At 33.2% G+C, this 21,249-nt stretch overlaps 1 protein-coding gene across 10 annotated transcripts; it reads left to right on the top strand.

Moving 5' to 3' along the window:
* The first annotated feature begins 779 nt into the window (after nucleotides 1-779).
* LOC140883981 (uncharacterized) lies at nucleotides 780-17,687 on the top strand. Of its 10 annotated transcripts, none has more exons than XM_073290619.1 (4): nucleotides 780-1,010; nucleotides 13,232-13,426; nucleotides 13,677-15,979; nucleotides 16,064-16,903. In XM_073290619.1, the coding sequence occupies exons 3-4, from the start codon at nucleotides 15,863-15,865 to the stop codon at nucleotides 16,559-16,561; spliced, it is 615 nt and encodes a 204-aa protein (XP_073146720.1). In that variant the 5' UTR covers nucleotides 780-1,010; nucleotides 13,232-13,426; nucleotides 13,677-15,862; the 3' UTR covers nucleotides 16,562-16,903. The 10 variants fall into 10 exon arrangements, 9 of the variants coding, with proteins under 9 accessions (XP_073146720.1, XP_073146725.1, XP_073146723.1 ...); XM_073290624.1 differs by lacking the exons at nucleotides 780-1,010; nucleotides 13,232-13,426 and adding an exon at nucleotides 11,672-11,794 and having other exon boundaries at nucleotides 13,677-13,764; nucleotides 15,842-15,979; XM_073290622.1 differs by lacking the exons at nucleotides 780-1,010; nucleotides 13,232-13,426 and adding an exon at nucleotides 11,672-11,794 and having other exon boundaries at nucleotides 13,677-13,764; nucleotides 15,565-15,979.
* The last annotated feature ends 3,562 nt before the right edge of the window (nucleotides 17,688-21,249 follow it).

Below are 21,249 nucleotides of genomic sequence, written 5' to 3'. Positions count from 1 at the left end.
TATACTAAATCTCATGCATTAAATTTAATAAATATTAGGATTATTATTTTTATGTTTAATTGATTTAAATTCTTTATGTGAATTATGTGTTAATAAAAATTATTTATTCAAATAATTTTTAGTGTACTAACTATTTAATTAATGTTTTTAATTGTTTAAATTTTATCTGTCTAAATGATTTTATTGTGCAATTTAAATTGTTTCAAATATTTTAAAGGTTTAAGCTTGCATACTTAAATTATTTTAATTTTAATTTTTAATAGTTTAGTTTATTCTTTTAAATGATTTTTAATTGTTTAGTTTATTCTTTTAAATGATTTTAACTGGTTAGCTTATTTGTTTAAATATTTTTGAGTGTCCAAATTATTTATTTTAAATAGACTTAGTTTAGCGGTTAGTTATTTTAAATTATTTTAAATGTCTAGCTTATTTATTGAAATCCTTTTTAATTGCCCAAATCATTTTAAAGATTTTTATTTTCGCTTGTGTATTTATTTAAATTGTTCTTAAATGTTTGTCTAGTAAGTTTAAATTATTTTAAATCGCTTTGTTTGATATTTAAATATTTTACTCGTTGCTGTGACATCAGAATATTTGAAGTGTTTAATTCTTAGGTTTTCAAATTTGAGTATTTGCGAAATCTGGGTCTAACATTTTACTCGTGTAATATTAAAATACTGCATATTATATATTACACATTTAAAGATACGTGTTGACCCGGCCCAAAAGGATTTTCACCCGGCCAAATTGCATCGGCCCATTAAAGTCGTTACTCTGCCCATTTCCTTCTTCCCCTTCCTCAAGCTTCAACCGATCGCATTTCTTTTTCCCTGATTCCTCTCTATTTTTCTCTAAAGCGATCGGCGCTCTCATTTCTTCCTCAGCCTTCGGCCGCCGCCAACTGCTCGGTTCCCGACAAGGTCTCCCTCCCAGCGAGCTGAATAAGCTTTTTCCCCTTTCCTAAGCTCGGCTTCCAGCTATCGAGATTTCCCCATTTCTGATCCCTCTCGGTTTAGGCAAGGATATGCTTCTTCTTTTCCCCTTGTAGATTAGTATATATATTGTGTGTATTGTATTCTATGAAATTTTCGAAATACACTTACACATCATTGCCCTGTTTTTTTTCCAGTGATTGCACTTGCACAGATTTGATTTCTTCTCGCTAGTCTTGCTGGAAAAATTATATTGTTTGATGGGTTTTGGAATGGTTATGAACTTGTAACATGATTATATTTATGCCTTGAGTTCTCGATAATTTCCAGAATTTTATGTTCTTATGAATGTCAAAATTTTCAAAAAATTTGCTAATCATGTAAATGCTTGGTTGGGTCGGTTGTGTTGTTGGTGATGAGTTGGATGGTGATTTAGAGCTACCATGGTTGATATGTAGTTCACATGGTAGTGTTTAGGACGGGAAAGTTAGCTCGTAGGATTGGCATTGAGGCTTTACGAATGGGGAGGAAATTGTTGGGCTCGATTTGAGGTGGCTGGAGGCTGCCATGTTGGGCTAAGTTTGAGCAGATTATGGGCGGGTTAGAGGTGCTGTAAATGAACCTAAGTGCGGGTCTTGACCCTAACTTTGAGGCTTGGAACTTGGGATTCACGTAGTTAAGTATTTGGTTGAGAGTAAAGGGGCAAGGTTGAGCAGAATTTTGGAAGTGCTCGGGCTGTCAAGAGGCCGGTTTAAAACAGGGTTTAAACTTGGGTTTTGGTTAAGGGCTCGGGTTTAGAATTGGTTTAGGATGTTAGGAATACGTCGTTTCAAGCGGGAAGTAAGTCAGTTAAGTTTTGGTCGAGTTCTAAGCGCTTGGATGGATAGGTGCGTGCAGAATTTTGTGGAATAGGGGCTGCTGCCCGGAAATCTGACTTTCATAAAATGGTTTCTTGGGAAATAAAATATAAGGATGATTTCTTAAGTTAATTATTAGTGTTAGGAAGTGGGGGTTTTGAGCGGAACCGTTTTTAAGTGAGAATTGAGTAAGTTATGAATTTTACGGGCAAACCGCTCAATTTGTCTTTAAGCGCTACGTTTTGGTTTAGTATTTTTCATCCTTTGGTTTGGCTCCTAAATCACCATCCCGATCATTCATGTGTGAGTCATATGCATGATTATTGATTAACATATACATGTAAGTCATATTTACATATGCATGCTAAGTCTCATATTCAATAAAGGAAAGAAGTATATTTTGAACGAAATGAGATAGTTGTGACTACATATTCATGTGTTCGTGTGGGGCTGAAATACGTTTTGTCCTCCCTTACCAAATCATTATGGGTTTCCTTACCTTAGCATGTGTTCGTGTGGGGCCGGAGCTATTCTGGTCTCCCTTACCAATATAGGGCAAGATTAGGTTGGGTTTCATCTCGACCTCCTTGCGGCATTGTGCACTATAGTCATGATCATGATCGAAATCACAAAGTCACAATCAAGGATCTAAGTTCACAGTTACAGTTACAGATTTAGATACAGTTTATGCAGTTTCATTGATTATACATGACTTAGCCATGCATATGTTATATTCATGTTCTCTCATTTTAGAAGTCTATTTTGTTTAAAGTAAGGGCACAAAACAAGAGTATTTTTAGTATATGCTACTTTAAATCTGCGTGTACTTGTATTTACATAGTACTCGTTATCCCCCCCCCCCCCCCCCATATTCTTGCTGAGTCTTTTAGACTCACTACACTTATTGTTTTCAGGTAAGGAGTATTTCAATTAGATCGAGGGGTGATAAATGCATTTTGTGCGAATTATTTTATGTCTATTTTGCATGCAAATGTTTGGTCTCATATTGTTTTATGTATTGTTTTTATGTGATTTATTGCTTATTTGTGCATTTCACTCTCCGGGTTAATTTTGTAGGAAAATGGGTTTTTGAAGAATTAATTACGGAGCATCCTTGGTAAAAAATTCAAATTTAATACTAGATTACTCTAAATCTAATCTCTACTGTTCAGATTGTATTACAAGATTTTTGGAAGCTTCTGTCCAAATTTCAACTGGATCCGACGGCTGAAACTTAAGCTATGAATTTTTCAAGAAAACTGCGCGTTGGGAAGAAAATATGGCGCCTAGGCGCGACCTGGACGAAAAAAAGACATTTGGGACAGAACTTTTCACGCCATGACGTGTTTTTTCCTGTGCCATGGCGCGAAACGGACTGAAAAAAAATCAGATTTTTGAAATTTTAAAGTCTCAACTTGTCGGGCTTTATTTGACGGGCTTTCAAGTACATATAAAAAGGAGATCAGAGAGAGAGCAGCCGCCATCAACGAAGGAGAGAAAGGAACGTGAGAAGAGGGAGACGGCGTGAAGTACTCAACCAGAAACAAGAACTGCAAACACTAGTTTTATATTTTATCCTTATTTCTTTTATATTTGTTGGGATTTAGGGGATCCTACCTCCAAAACTTTGTTTTGATTTCTTCTTGAAGATTGAATTTGGTTTTTTAAGCATTCTTGATTATATTATTGTGTTTATTGAAATTTTGGAGATTGATCAACTTCGAATTGATTTTATGTGTTATAATTGATACTGAAAGGAGATTTTGTAACATGATAGGGTAATATAATCCATGGATCTAGACATATGAGATTGGATACATGTTGATAGTCATAGTTCAATAGGCCGAAAGCTAGAGGATTCCACAAATCGTTAATGCAATTGCAATTGTTAAATAACACAAGGACACTTGGTTATTGCAATTTCTTAATTAGATTAATATAGCTCGACAGAGTATATTGATAAATTAGGGAATTTCGTCAAAAGCATTACTTGAGAACTGAATTTCAATCATTAGAGAAGAAAAAGGGGTAGGTGAACCGAGATCCTAACAATCATTAATTTATTAATTTTCTGAAATTTATTTTGTTATTTATTTTTGTTTCATTCTTTTATGTTAGTTTATTAATTTATTCTCTCTCATCTTAATTAAATAAAGAATAGTACTCGAGGTAATTTTTTCATAAATCAATCTCTGTGGGACGATACTCGTACTTTATACACTATATTATTACTTGACTCGTGCACTTGCGATTTATTCGAGCTTAATTGATAGATATATTTGAGTTGATTTTCCTTGGTAGTATTTGCTCGATCAAGTTTTTGGCGCCGTTGTCGGGGATTGAAATAGAAAAATTTTACTTTTTGTTATTTTATTTAGTTAATTTCTTCTTTTAATTTATTCTATTTTATTCCTGCGTTATCTACCGTTTTCTCTTTTATTTTTGCAGGAATTCATCTGGTTTAATACTTTGAGATGATCCATCGACTAGTATTCACGAGTTTAACCAGCAACATGGAGAGCCAACAGAGATTTTCTCTTCCCATGTTTATCAGCTGCTATGAAGTGTTGTTGAGGTGACGAGCATAAACTGCTTACATCAGGCCAAGCTTGAGGGCACATGGAACAAACATCCATTGGTGGTGTCATATGACACTTACTTTGGGCGTCAACCACTCTTTGATGAGTGCTTCTGAGGGTCGAGCCGAAGACTGAAAATCAAGCACTACTTGGGAGGCAACCCAAGATTTTTACATCATTTTTTAGTGTTAGTTTTTATCTAGTTGTTGCTTTATATTGAGTTGATCATGTTTAATCCCTCAAAATTTTTGATTTTCAAGGTGAATATTTTGGAATATTGATGGCCTAAGAAATGTGGTGCAGCAGCGGCAGATGGATATACACCACGATGATTGACCAGGGGAGTGTTATTTTGTTTTCATTGTGTTTATTTTTGTTTTGCATTTGTTCGTTTCTCATTCTGTTCATTGTTCTAGAGCATTGAGGGCAATGCTTTAGATAAGTATGGGGGGTGTTATTTAGTTTTGTTTCGTTCATCATTGTGTTTTTCATTCATATGGTTTAGATTATTGCATATAGTTCGTATTCATGCATATCATTATGTTTAGTGTTTGTGTTATGTGAATAAGTAGAATGATGATAGTTTTGTTTTGTTCATCATTGTGTTTTTCATTCATATGGTTTAGATTATTGCATATAGTTTGTATTCATGCATATCATTATGTTTTGTGTTTGTGTTATGTGAATAAGTAGAATGATGACTGTTAGCCGATGATGATAGAGTTGAAAAAAAAAATTGTTTTTGAAAAAAAATTGCTTTTGATTGAACATGAGAAGCTGTTGGTTGAATCGTGAATCATATTAAGCACGCATGTTAGACTGATGTAGTGTAGCGAAGTAATTGATGAAGTTCGTGTTTGTTTGACCATTGCACGACAATAGATGCTTGTTGATCATGATAGTGTCTTTGGATTCTTGATGATTGTTAGACATTGCATGTGTGATCTTGGGCGTACCTATAAAATTTTTGAAAAAAAAAAACTTTTGTTGAAAATTAAGTTAACTCCATCCGAGTTACGAGTGAGGGATTGAAATCCTAATCCCTTGTTTTTGACTAAGTATGCGGAGTCCATGTGGTTAATACAAAATTTTTAAACAAATTTTAAAATAACAATTCCATCCGGGCTTGGAAAATGGTTGAAATCCTAATCAATTTTCCATAGCTAAGTTTGCGGGATAAATGGGATCGTAGTTCCATCCGGGCTATAGACGAGGGGATTGAAATTCGAATCTTATCTTAGTTATAGCTAAGTTTGCGGGTAATTATTGGGGCTTATAAAAAAACCGGGTGCAAAATCTGGAGGTACGTAATTATTCTCAAGAGAATGCATGTTTTGTTTGGGATTGTTGGGATGAAGGAGTGCTGGATTGTGATACTTGCATTGAATTGTCATAGGTCACTAAACATTCTTAGGATGGATTCTTTTGAAGTTGCACGAAACTGGAATAACATGGCATACACACACGTTTACGTTAAACTGATAGTGTATTGTGAACAATCAGAAGTTTGTGGTTTTTAATTTTTGAATGTGGGATTTTTCGGAGGCTGTGCACGTTCATGATTCATTCTTACTTTTGTTGTTGTTTTCATATTGTTTTGCATGTCTTGCTCGAGGGCGAGCAAAAATTAAGTATGAGGGTGTTGATAAGTGCATTTTTGTGTACATTATTTTATGTCTATTTTGCATGCATATGTTTGGTATCATATTGTTTTATGTATTTTTTTTATGTGATTTATTGTTTATTTGTGCATTTCACTCTCCGGGTTAATTTTGTAGGAAAATGGGTTTTTGAAGAATGAATTACGGAGCAGCCTTGGTAAAAAATTCAAATTTAATTCTAGATTGCTCTAAATCCAATCCCCACTGTTCAGATTGTATTACAAGATGTTTGGAAGCTTCTGTCCAAATTTCAACTCGATCCGACGGCTGAAACTTAAGTTATGAATTTTTCAAGAAAACTGCGCGCTGGGAAGAAAATATGGCGTCTAAGCGCAAGTTTTGAGCGCCTAGGAGCGACCTGGACGAAAAAAAAGACATTTGGGACAGAACTTTTCACGCCATGGCGTGCTTTTTCCTGCGCCATGGCGCGAAACGGACTGAAAAAAATCAGATTTTCGAAATTTTAAAGTCTCAACTTGTCGGGCTTTATTTGACGGGCTTTCAAGTACCTATAAAAAGGAGATCAGAGAGAAAGCAGCCGCCATCGACGAAGGAGAGAAAGGAACGTGAGAAGAGGGAGACGGCGTGAAGTACTCAACCAGAAACAAGAACTGCAAACACTAGTTTTATATTTTCTCCTTATTTTTTTTATATTTGTTGGAATTTAGGGGATCCTACCCCCAAAACTTTGTTTTGATTTCTTCTTGAAGATTGAATTTGGTTTTTTAAGCATTCTTGATTATATTATTGTGTTTATTGCAATTTTGGAGATTGATCAACTTCGAATTGATTTTGTGTTATAATTGATACTGAAAGGAGATTTTATAGCATGATAGGGTAATATAATCCATGGATCTAGACATATGAGGTTGGATACATGTTGATAGTCATAGTCCAATAGGTCGAAAGCTAGAGGATTCCACAAATCGTTAATGTAATTGCAATTGTTAAATAACACAAGGACACTTGGTTATTGCAATTTGTTAATTAGATTAATATAGCTCGACAGAGTATATTGATAAATTAGGGAATTCCGTCAAAATCATTACTTGATAACTGAATTTCAATCATTAGAGAAGAAAAAGGGCTACGTGAACCGAGATCCTAACAATCATTAATTTATTTATTTTTTGAAATTTATTTTGTTATTTATTTTTGTTTCATTCTTTTATGCTAGTTTATTAATTTATTATCTCTCATCTTAATTAACTAAGGAATAGTACTCGAGGTAATTTTGTCATAAATCAATCTCTGTGGGACGATGCTCGTACTTTGTACACTATATTATTACTTGACTCGTGCACTTGCGATTTATTCGAGTTTAATTGATAGATATATTTGAGTTGATTTTCCTTGGTAGTATTTGCTCGATCAAGGGGTAAGACTATCGAGTGGACTGCGATGCGGGCACGGCACATCCCTCCGACCAATGCTCGTCTTCCGCATAGTTACTAGAATTCTTATGTTAAGAAGCATTTATTTTGCTTATTTGTCAGATGTATATGTAATGTTTTGATAGCATTGTTTTTGGGCATGTAAACATTAGATTTCTAATCTTGTGGACATTTGATATGCCGAACCTCTCTCTTGGGCCTCATTCTTATCTCAGTCTAGTTCTTGTGTCGTCAGTCGTCTATTTCTTTTATTTTATTTTGATTGTTGTCTGAGACAGGTTGGTTGTAATATAAACAGAGACGTCATGCAGAAATTTTTAATAAAATTTTTAATATTTTGATTTGTTTTGAAAATCCGTATTTTTATGTAGTTTAATTTAAAGTAGAAGTTGGGACGTATCATATTTAATTTAATCACGTGTAAACTTATAAATAATTTAAATTTAAAATTCTAGTTGTAGAAAATTTAAAGTATACTTACTACAAAGAATAAAAAAATATTTTAAAAAATCAAAATTGTACAAAATAAACATTAAACGAAAATCTATTATATCAATATACAATAAAATTTTTTCCAATATACAACATGTGAAAATGTAGTAAATCTTTCTTAATTTTATATATAAAAAAAGAAATAATAAAAATTTTTGGGTCATCTCAGTTGACCCGAACCCAACCCGAACCTTATTAATTTTTTCGGGTTAGCTTTCGGGTCGACTCGTGTTGGGTTGGCGGTTTGGGTTGGTTTTTGACGCCCCTAATACAATTTATTTTTCAATAAAAAATGATAAAAAACTAAAAAAAAAAAATATTTTCATAAATAATAATCCACCAAATGACATACCAATCTCTCACACTTATAAATAATAGAATAGAGATGATAGATATTAGGTAAGAGCGTGTTATTAACGTACCAATTTTTCTCCCTAAAATATCTTTTTCCCAATATTTTATTATTTTGAAAAAAATAAAATTCAATAAAGTAAAACATGAAATATTAACTTCATAAAATATTGAAACTTTGTTATATTTCCACAAAAATTTAATTTTGTGAGCGGATGGCAAAAATTTGTTAGTATGAATTAAGCGGCGAACGTGGAATTATCGATATAGTTGTATAATTTATTTATTTATTTGATGAATGATGAGATATATGTTGCTTAAGTGGAAAAATGTTAGACACACGAAAAATGATAATATAGTTTGCGTAACTTTGGATAAACATGAATTAGCTTTTAATTTTATCCCTACCGATCTAAATCTGGCTTCGCAACAGGTTCAGTCTCTGTGTGTTTATTTTGAATTATCATTCGGATTCAACTTGTCATGCCATTTATTTCTTTCTGGACAAGTCTGGAAGGATTGTAGTTTATGGAACTTGATTCGTAAGCATATTGGAGTTACTTTCCTGAATTTACTTTTTAGTTAATCTCTCTGTTTGCTGTTGGAGTTATTTTGTGTCATGTCTTGATCGGTGTGGATGGAAATTTGTCGTATAAAACATGATAAAGTCTAGTTGTCTCAGCCTCTTTGTTTTTCTTGGGTTAAGCCTCTTGTAGCGTAAAATTCTTTATTTCTTGAAATTAAGAAATAAAAAATGGATACAAAGTGAATTTGAGAAATTAAATAAAGATTTGTGGATGCAATCTCTAAATAATCCATTGATTCTCCTCTTCAATGACAATTTCTTGTTGGATTTGAATTTCCTGATTATTTGATATTCTTTGAAGACGATTTGATGTCTTGATAAAGTTAATTCGATGAGTTAACACCTTGATATCGAATTAAACTTCAAAATTTGGGAAGAACGCGATGAACTCCTTTAATCGCGCCTTGAAATTTGTTATCTTGAATTTGATGAAGAACACGATCTTCTTGAATTTGATTTATTTGTTGAAGAACACGAACTTCTTGAATTTTAATGAATTTAAATATATTTGAAGAAGAACGCAATTAATCCCTTGAATCACGCCTTGATCTTCTCGAATTTGATGGACTTGAAGAAGAACGCCTTGAACTTCTCTTGATTTCTTTGAATTTCTTGAATTTGACTTGAGAGAAATGTCTTCAAATCTTCTATTCCTCTGCTTCTTTGTCTTATGTGTTATGTTTTTTGTTGGTCATCTGCCCCCTATTTATAACTGAACGATGCAGATTCCTACCATTTTTATTTGATGAGGTGTCGCAATTTGATTGGCTCCTCTTGATTTATTTGGTGATTATCTTCCATTAATCACAAGATTTGATTTTAAATACTAAAAGTATTAGTATTTCCTTCCTTTTGATTTAAGATTTGATTTTAAATACTAAAAATATTAGTATTCTCTTCCAATTTGTGCAAGATGCAATCTTGATTTTCAAATCTTGATTTGATCACAAAATATATTAAAATATCAATTAATTAACTATTTATTTTTGTAGGAATTTAATTTCCCAATATATAATCAATTATTTTTTTATTGATATTTAATATCATTTTGCACTTTCCATAATTTGAGGATCAATAAATTTAAGTGTATACAAATGCCCCCTCGAGACTTATTCATGATTGTTTTGGGAGTGAATAAGTCACAAAAATTTAGTTGCTGAAATTTGATCTCTGAGGTTGCACAAATCCTCATTCCAAAATTTCAATTTCAATATCTTTCAAATTTCTTCCATGTGGATTTTTTTTTATTGTGTTTAACTTTCACTGAAAATATAAGGTATATTAATATTTTCATGTGAAAAGAAAACAACAAATTCATGACTGTACTCAGAATATATCTAAGTTGCATACGTACCCAATACATGGATAAAGTCATAACGTATTTCAAAAATTTGATTGTTTGAGATGGGGTGCCGTGCACAATTTATACTCGTGCGGGCCAGAAGTATCTATTTCTTAACCACCCTAGACTAGGTGGGGATTTAATATTTTAGCCACATAAAACACCATAAGTGGGAGAAATACAGTTTAATCACATGAATTCACTATTGGTGGGGACATAATAGTTTAACCACATGTAAGACTTCTGGTGGATACCGTTCACAGTTTATACTCTTGTGGATCAGGAGTATTGGTGAAATACTCATCCCCTTTCTTGGAAATTTCTGTTTCTCTTGATCTATGACATTCTTGAGTTGGAGGCCCTTCCGCTCTACTTGTAGTTATGCTCAACTCCATGTCATGGGCTCGAGTAGCTAATTCTTCGAATGTCTTTGGCTGGATTCCTTGAAGGATATATCGAAGTCCCCAATGCATACCTTGGATGCACATCTCAATTGCAGAAGATTCGGACAATCGATCTTTGCAGTTAAGGCTCAAATTTCTCCATCGATTGATAAAGTCAATTACGGTTTCTTCTTTCCATTGTCGTGAGTTTGTTAGTTCAATCATGCTAACTACTCGTCGAGTACTGCAGAAGCGATTGATAAATTCTTGTTCTAGTTGTTTCCAACTATCAATTGAGCATGCCTCCATATTAGTGTACCAATCAAATGCATTCCCTTTTAGTGAACGGAGAAATTGTTTGACTAGGTAATTTTCGTATATCCCAGCATTGTTATACGTTTCAATGAAATGAGCCACATGTTGCTTTGAGTTTTCTTTGCCATCAAATTGTTGAAACTTTGGAGGTTGATAGCCATTTGCAATCTTAAGTTATCAATCCTTTGTGAATATGGCTTGGCATAGTGTAACGCCCGAAAATTTGATTACGTAAATTTGCATGCATAATTAGTAAAATAATTTATTTAAAATTTATGAATATGGGTTAAATGATTTTATGTGATATTATGTGAATTATGTGCATGGTTTAAAAATTTATTTATAGCATTTAACCCGCAATTATGGAATTTATGGATTCATAAGTAAATGCATTATTTTATCGCGTAGGCGGGACCGTGGACGAACGAGATGTTGAACTTTCATCCAAAATATTTTATGAGATTTTATAGACTTTAAAATATTATTTTAAGGTATTATTTCATGAAAATTTTAGTATTTTTAAGTATATATGTATAGTATTTCATTTTTCCGCAAATTAAGCCATTTTATTGAATTTTAAGGACTTTTAAAAAACCCTTAATTATTAATTACGAGTTTTTTATTTTATTATCAGATTTAATATTTTAGTTAGGAGTTTTAGATATATATTTTATGATATATTATCTATCTAATTAATTTATACTAATTTAAACCTAAATTAACTCCTAATTACCCTAAAACCTACCCTAACCCCACGCCCCAAACACTTAGCCGCCACCATCAGACCCTTCTTCATCCTCCAGAAACCTCTTTAGCCGATCCTTCAAGGGTTCTTAGAGTTATTCATCCGTTCGTCGTTTCGGAGCCCCTACACACGTCGATTTTTGTTTCTAAACAAAAAGGCATGTCGAATTCTCTTCTTTCACACCATATAAGCTATTTATTTCGTTCATGTCAAGTTTTTATTGATTTGTTGGTGCTATGTTCGAATATGATGAAGATTTATGGTTAGAACATGCATATCTCATGCTTTTGCTTGAATTACATGTGCATGGTCACGTTTTGATGCAAGGGGATGGTTCCAGCTGCTGTCAGACGGGTAAGGGCGTGTATTAGGGTCCTTAGGGACGTGTTATTGTTGCTAGTTCAGTGGCTTAGTTGCTGGTTTGGGCAGAAAAGCTAGCTGGTCGCAGGTGGAAGCAAAATGAGCAGTCTTGGGAGATTGGCTTGTTCTTGCTCCTCAGGGCGATTTTTAGGTTGATTCTAGTTGGGTTAGAACCCCAAGACCGTGCGGAAGATATTCCAGGTGGTGATCCGTCCGTTAGTTGCCGGACATGGCTGGCCGAATGGCCTGAAGGCGGCGGTTGCGTTCTGCACGCGAGCAGAAATTAAGGTGTGATTGTTTTGGTTCGTTCTCCTACTACAGAACTTGGTTTGAGGTCAAATTTTTTGGGTTAGAACTGTCTTGATGTTGGCTAAGTATGAGAGGTAGTTTCACGGCCAAAGGTGGCCAGATCAGGCGGCACGGTCAGTGTTTCCAAAGCCGCTCGGGGCTGCCGTGAGTTAGGATTAAGAAAGAAAGGCCAAGGTTGTGTCTAGGCTTTAGGTGGGCCGGGCTGGGTGTTTTGGGTCCGGTTCAGGTCAGTAGTGTCTTGGGTTATGTTTGTTGGGTCCGGGTCCGGGTTAGGTGAGTCGGGCTCGGGTATTTTAATTTTTAAGTAATTAAGTAATTATTAGTTTAAGTGTGTTTTGGACTTTTAAAATTTATTAGAAAATTATTTGGGCCTCAAATAATTTATTTAAGTTAGCCCGATGATTTTTATGGGTTTGATAGCCAATGACAATTTTTGGGCCAGTTCGCGGATTTTTGGGTCAGTCTAGGAATTTATTGGGCTTAATTAAGTTAATGGGCTTAAATATTTTTATTTAGGTCCAGATAAGTTTAAGTAATTTATTTAGGCTAATATATGATTTTTGGGCTTAGTTTAAGTTGATGGGCTTAAATATTTTTTTATTTAGGCCCAATTATGATTAAATACTTTTAGTTAAGTATTAAATTATATTATGGGCATTTAATTAAGTAATGGGCAACATTAATATTTTATGGGCTTAGAATGAGTGATCAGCAGTCTGGACCAACCCATGAAAATTTACTAAGTCCAGAATATATATTTAATTTATTTTATGCATGAAAGTTATGTTTAAGTATAAGTATTTTTATTATGAAAATTAATTAAATATATATTACGGACATCTTTTCGGTGCATGAATACATGAAATATTCAGTTATATATGATCATGATTAAGACTTGAGCAATAAAATATTTTTATGATGGAAGTTGAAGTGGTGTGACAGCACAGTTCAGAGGTGGTTTACCATCAGCACAGTTCAGGAGGTAGTTTACTACCGGCATAGAGGTGACTTGTCACCGCCACGTACGTTGGTTTAAGAGACTGATCAGTCGGCACAGATTTAGTCACACTCACAGATATAACCATAGACTGTTTAGAAGTAATATGCTCAACTATATTCAGTAAGCTCAGTATGTTCAATTATTTTTATGTTCAGTCAGATACCCATGTTATTTTATCATGCATGCATGTTCATGTAAATATATGTATTAGTATGATTATGTGCTTGTGTGATTTTTAAACCTTGTTATTATGAAATAAAACATGTTTGGCCTGACTTAATGTTTATCCCTCGTTTTTTTATTAATTCCCTTTTTATCCTGCAAATATTTTTACCACCTTACAATCTCTCTACGCCTCTTCCTTTCCCAGCCCACATTGCGATCTTCTCTTCCCAGCGCTAAAGTCTCCGGCACTCCAGTCCAGATCTTCTCTCCCGACGCTCAAATTCTTCCACTCGGTTAGATTCTCTTTTTTGTTTGTCTGATTTCTTTTTATTTCCTTATTTTCAAGACGTAGTTGCAAAAAAAATAAATCACGACATTTGACAGAGCGATTGGATCAAATTATTGTCGAGTTTATGTTCTTTTTCGTTGTTTGGGTGTCACTTTTAGTTTATTTGATGTACTAGTATATGTTTTTGGATGATCTGGTTAGTTTTCCTATGATCCCCAGAGTAGTCGATCTCACAAATGCTTCAAACTTGTAAATTGATGCATAAATTTTGCATTGCGAGTTTACATCTTGATGGTATTTCATTTTTTATTGTTTCATTGTTCATGATGTGTTTTTTTTATCGAACTCCTCGTTCGGTTTCTTCACGTCGCAGAGTTTCTTGCAAGGACTCGATAGGTGTCTTATTTGTGTTGTTTCCTGTGCATTACTCTCAGGATTTTCCTCATTATCACACAATTGGTCTCTTTTTTGGTCATCATCTTCGGTATTGACCTCATATTTAACCGCAGACTCGCCATCATTGGATTTCCCCTCAGATGCTGAAATAATGCTTGTTGTTTCTGCGTCTTGATCTAAAACATGAGTTTTAACATCTTCTATTAATGAAAACTTTCTGCACTGTTCGGATTCTCAAACAAGTCAGCTTTTGTCTGGTCCTCGCTCTCATTATGTTCTCGTGCTTTTGTTTTGACTCATCACAAGCACATTATCTCTAGTTGATATGTCCCTCAATAAAGGTTTTTTGCTCTCGTCCTCTTCGAACACCAACTTTTCTTCATTGTCATACTTCGATATTGTTGAAACATCCTGAAGAGTTAAAAGATTTCTAGTTCTTGATCGTTATCAGATTGTGTTTCTTAAAATAATGTGTGTGTGACTTAGTTTAAAAAAATAAATGAATGCTTAATCATTAGAGATATTTAATGCTGCTTGTTCTTCACATAAATCGTTCAAAATATTATTTTGTCGTTATTCTATACTTGAAGACTCCATCACGTATATACATGTTTAAGGCCTATTTCTCTGCCGGATGATAGTAACATTTTAACATCTGCATATATAAAAAATCAAGTTAAGATAAAATTTGTTATAAAAATCCCATTTTGATGCCGTAAAATATATGGTTCCATCATAATATTAAGTTCAATAAAGTATTAGGAATAAAATAATTTGTAAGCTCCATTAACGTTTAAATTAAATTAGTTGTATTAGTGCTCAAAGAAAGTTGGAAGTTGACATCTTGCAACCTGTCTGTTGCACTGAATGGTCGTAGAACAATATTTTGCGAAATTATATTGCCTGAATCTTAAATTATGGAAATAACTTACTAGGAGAAGGTTTTTTATGGTTTTCCATTACAGATTGAATTTTTATGTCTCAAATTTATGGTTTTCAATTTGTGGCCAGAGTATTTATAAATATGTTAGTATGTCAGAAAGTCAAGAACTAGTATAAATCAGTGCCTAGAATATTAAATAATGAAGTCTTTTTTTCTTCGCTTGTGACTATTTTAGAAGCTTAATATTGATATTAATAAATATGGTGCATGTGGTGATGCAATTATACGTCAAGATGTGAGATTAATAAATATTTTTTTAGTCTAGTACCAAATCTTCCATGATTACATTGCATTTAAATTTTATTCACGCAGTAATACTTGTTGTCAATTTAATATTCATACTCATATTTTATGACTAATAAAAATTATATGTTTAATTTGATTCATAGTATTGTATTGAAGTCATATGTTTATGTTAAAAATATGAAATCAGTTTCTTATTTATGTTTTTGGTTTGCAATATAGTTTGGAAATGGAAAATCAAGACGATACAAATAAAGGAATCATGTCAAATCCAACTTTGAGTAAGAATACAAGTAAAAATTCAAATAAAACAAATCAACAAAGTGAAGGGCATTCATCTGCAAGGTGGAGTACATTTATGTCCTTGAAATTTGTTGATTTTTGTGAAGAAGAAATTTTATTGGGCAATCGGCCAAATAGCCACTTTAATACAAACGGATGGAAAAATTTAGTGAGAAAGTTCAATGAAGCAACTGAAAAAAATTACGTGTACAAACAGCTTCGAAACCATTAGGATTCTATGAAAAAAGATTGGTTATTGTTCAAAAAGCTTATGCACATGGAAACTGGAATTGGTTGGAATCCTACTAATGATTCTCTTGATGCATCCAATGAATGGTGGGAGAGGAAACTTAAGGTAATGTTTCTATCTTTATTTATATAAAATTGTTTATTCATTCATTGATTCTTAGCTTTATAATAATATACTTTATTATTGCAGGAAAATAAAGATTATGTCAAATTTATAAACAAAGACTTATCAATCATTTGGTTTCGATACGATCGATTATTTTCTGATGTTGCTGCCACGGGAGAAAGGACAAGAGCACCAAGTCAAAGAAATGTGCATTGTGTTGATGACAATGAAGAGATTACGAAGGAAAATGACAGTGTTCCCGAGTTTGAAAAGCATGTCGAAATCGATGATGTTGAGAATAATGAGGATAGGGGATTAGAGAATGACGTAAGTTTTGGAATCAAAGAAACAAGTAATATGGGTAATGACATTGTGTTTTCATATTTGTCTTATTTCAAGAGAAAATTTAATGGAGATAATGGTAAAGAAAGGAAGAAAATTTCTGGAGCGGTATCACTGAAGGAAGGTATTCACTTTCTTTTGAAGCATCTGGAAAATAAGAGCACTTCAACCTCTACACCTTCGACGGAGAAAGACATTGAATCTGCAATGGTGATATTAAAGAATATTCCTGGAGTATAACATAAAACCGAGCTTTGGTGTTATACTTGCAATTTGTTGAGCAAAAAAAAAAATGCGGGCGATTTTTCTAAATCAACCTGATAACGATTGTCGTTTGGCCTGGCTAAAGTATAACCATGACATGAGCAAGAAAACTTATTGACTTTGATTGTGGTTCGTACTCATGTGATCTAAGGAATTCAGTAGTTGAAGTTGATGATTTGTTTTCCAGTTTTGCGACTTTATTAGTGGTTTTGCTACATATTTAATCTTTTTTTTTATTGTTGTTTGACTGATAAACATAATATAATATTTTATTGAAGTTAATCATTTTTTTGTTTTGATATCTCATACATATTTTCTTCTATGATTTCTATAGTTTAATGGAGCCTTGGGATGTTCGACACTGTGCTTTAAATGATTCAAATACATTTTGTGAGGAGGTACAAATTGAAGATGAAGATGGAATCCACGACGATCTAGAACGGTTGATTATATGCAAAATAACAGCATTTAGCATTTTAACATATTTTGAGACTTATATTGATAAAGTTCCATGTCGTACATCTGAGCGAACATGTAATAAATTCATAGAAGAAGTATTGAATGGGCATGGAATAAGGTGTTATCAAGCCTTTCGTCTGACAAAACATGTATTCTTGTATTTATGTCACGAGTTGACCCAAAAGTATGATCTTATTCCTACTAGGGGAATGTCTATCTATGAGGAAGTAGGAATTTTTTGATGACTTGTGCTCATGGTACAGATAATAGGTTACTGCAAGAGATATTTAATCATTCAGGTGAAACCATTTCAAGACATTTTCATAGAGTTCTCAAGGTTGTTGGGAAGCTAGCTGAAGATATAATTAAACCTCATCCTGAGTATAATGATGGCAAATGATACCACATGCCTCAACATCAACGATACAAACCATTTTGTGATGTATGTTATATTCTTTTTGAAGATCATAAACTCCACATATTCATGTATTAAACTTATTTAGTATTCCTAATATACTGAAGTGTTTGTTTTTATATAATTTATAGGATTGGATCGGGGCACTTGATGGCACACATGTTAAGGCATGATTACCACAAGGAAAATCAATCCCATACATTGGACGCAAAGGTTTTCCCACACAAAATATTCTAGCAGTTGTAGATTTTAATATGTGTTTTACATTTGTCTGGGCTGGTTGGGAAGGAGCTGCTCATGATAGTAGAATATTTGGAGAAGCTATTCGTAGACCGGAACTTAATTTTCCTCACCGTAAAGGAAAAAAATATTACTTGGTTGATGCTGGATATCCTCATATGCCAGGATATATGGGTCCGTATAAAGGTGAAAATATAAGGTATCATCTTGAAGACTTTTGCCGAGCTAGGACCTTACAACTTCGTGCACCAAGAAATTTGAAGGAGAAATTCAACTTCTATCACTCTTCTTTTAGAAATTGCGTTGAACGTACATTTGGAGTTTGGAAAGCAAGATGGAATATTTTGGCTGATATGCTTTATTATCATATTGATACGAAAGAGAAATTGTGCTGGCAACAATGGTCATTCACAATTATATAAGAAAAAAAAATATTTCACATGAGGCATTCCGAATTGCTGAGTATGAAAATTATCAACCATCCACGGAACATAATATTTCTACTGCAAACTCTACGATAGAGAATGAAGATATTCCCGGCAATACATATTGGATGGCAGTGCGTGATTCTATTGCTATGGAAATTTCAAGAAGTGGACGATAATTTTAATGATACATTTTTTTATGTTTTTAATTAGTTGGTCATGTGTTTGATATTGTCACTTGGTTGTTTTTATTAATTTAAATATATATTCAATTATTGATTGGTTTATAATTTTTCTTGTTATTGAAATCAGGTTTTTGTTTTAAATTTTTTTTCTTATGATTTTTTTTTTAAAACAATGGCCAATGTATTATTGAGTATTATTTAACTACGATTTTTTTAAAATATTAATGATACATTACAGTTTTCATTTTTTCTAAATATAAATATATATATATATATATATATATATATATATATTAAATATGAATATAAAATAGATTTAAATTTTATATATAAGTTTAACATTTATTTATAAAATAGCAAAACAACTTCGTTTGTTTATATATATAACTATTCACATTACATTAATAATATTATATTTTTTTGGTAATTTTGTTACTAAAAAGATCTTAAATTACCAAACACATCAGCATCTTTAAGTTCTTTAAAATAAGTTTATCCAAACACTTTAACAGCTAATTTTGAAAATAAGACCTAACATCTTATAAGCTCTTAAAACAGCTTATAAGTTCTAGGAGCTTATAAGCTGTTTTTAATAAGCTTAGCCAAACAACCTCTAAATCAGGAAATCAATGGGTATAATACCCTTCTTTAATTGGAATTTAGTTAGACTATTTAGTTAGACTAAAGACTAAGAAGATATCAGATACCATACTAGGAAGACGTTGATTCAGCGTCAGCATCCAACCCAGCATCCACGATTGCCACTAAACCCGGAATCGCCTTTCTTCTCCAGGAACAGGAGGCCTTCACTTCCTTCATGAGTTTGTTGGCCCTTTCTTTCTTTAGCTGCAAATGCGCTACCAAGGCTTCGGAGCTCAGCCTTCCGTATTCCAGCATTTTTTCCTGAAAGCTTTCCATTGTGTTGTCTTTCATATTCTGTTTTGGGATCTTCCACAGTTTAACAGCGTACACGCCCTAATATGTTGCGGGGATTTTTTAAAATCTCTGAACCCAAATCCATACCCGAATATTCTCCCTCGAACCTGCCCTATTTTTGGGACCGTCCCGATAATGTGGATAGCATCCCCTTACATGCCCCAATATGTTGCGGGGATTTTTTAAAATCTCAGAACCCGAATTCATACCCGAATATTATCCCTCGAACCTGCCCTATTTTGGGTTTCCCCACGGGGACCCAAATCTGCTGGAAAAATTGTCATCCCAAACTAAATTAGATAATGTAACAAAAAATACAGAATTTAAATATTCATAATAATAATAGTAATAGTAGTAATAATAGTATATCTTTAACTTAGTTGATTCCGAAATAAATTAAACTATAAATAATGTTTTGACCAAATAAATAAGTGTCACCGAAATTAATAAGATAATGAAAGAATAACCAAGAACAATTGAATTAAGCAGTCCATCCTTCCACACCAAAGGTCCACAATTCAATTTAAATGAAAATCGATCGACTCAAAAAAAGAAAAGAAAAACCAAATCGGCGCAACAAATGTCCAGGAATCTCACAAAGTGGGGGCCCAGTTTATACATAAAATATTCTATTCTATTTGGCAGACCAGTGCCGTATACGTTGATCACATTTGTTCATTTTTTATTTCTTCAATCTTCAAGATTTCAATGGTGTTTTTCTTGGCCTAAAAATCTTCTTACGTTTACTTGAGAACCACCTTTAAAGCGGTGAATAAAAACTCATTGGAGTATGCTATTTGTGAGTTATCAAAGCTGAGGGGTTTATCAAGATAGGGGACAAGATTTTTTATGGATGTTCGAAGATTAATCTCTTACGTCACCCCTTCTTCTTTTTTTAGAAGGATTCCACTATAAGAATTTGATTTATACAACACTTTTTATAAATCCAATCCAATCAATCCTTTGAGAGGAACTCCTTGCAATACGCTATCTCGAAGCAGAACAAATACTCTTCTTTGAGCTACAAAATGAAGCCACAGAAATTGCTTCTGAAATTTGATCTGGAAAGCTACGACTAGCTTTGATCTGGATCATCTTTTAATATGAGATGTATTCCTTTGAGATCGATCGATCTTGATATATCTTCTTACTCAGAATTTCGAAGCTCTGATCTGAAAGACTAAGTTTCTGAGTTAGACTATGATGTGAAGATTTTTGGGCTTCTCGGATGAGTTTGAGACAATTTTTTTTGATTTCAATAACTGTGTTGTTCACTCTCTGTATTTGAATCTTTAAATCATCGAGTATTTATAGTCTTCAAAAACTAGCCAGTATGCCGCCAAAATTTTCTGAGATTTTTCTGAGATTGAGCCGCCAATAAATTCCTTAACTTCGGCTCACAGATCTTGAATTTGAGAAAGTTAGCCAACGTTTAAATCATCATTAAATGATTTTGTCTTCTAGCTCAACAACCTTGGCAACTCGTGCATTAATCAACTTCTTTTGATCTGAGTCGATGGTTTTCCCGCTTGACGGGATGTAATTACTCTTGTCCAAATAGGCTTGAGTTCGGTTTGATAAGATAAGATTTAAGTCGTTCTGAATTGATATTTTAGTACGAGTTCATTTGATCTGTTGAAGTAAATCTTTGTGAGGAAAACATAGATCAAAACTTGATTTATCCGAAACTCCAAATTCATCGAAAACTTGATCTCGACAACTTTGTTAGGTTTGATCTGTGCGAACCTATTTGATTTGTCTTGAGTTTGTCTTAAAATCTCATTTATTTAAGCACTTGGTTTTGTTTGACTTGTTAGCACCAAAACGTTGAGTTTGATCTCCAACATGTTGCTATTATATAAGTGCGATTATCAGAGATTGCTATGGAGTATTAATTGCAGCAATTTCCTACCGAATTCGTAATCCTGGTTCAGTTATTAAAGGTGAGCTCTGGGCTATTCGGTGCGGTACGAAACTGGTTATGAGTAGGGATGACAATGGTAG

This window comes from Henckelia pumila, chromosome 2 (assembly GCF_033568475.1).
Source record: "Henckelia pumila isolate YLH828 chromosome 2, ASM3356847v2, whole genome shotgun sequence".
In the NCBI taxonomy this organism is placed as follows: Eukaryota; Viridiplantae; Streptophyta; class Magnoliopsida; order Lamiales; family Gesneriaceae; genus Henckelia; species Henckelia pumila.
The sequence above is the reverse complement of the archived record's forward strand: the minus strand, read 5'-3'. Positions and strand labels throughout refer to the sequence as shown.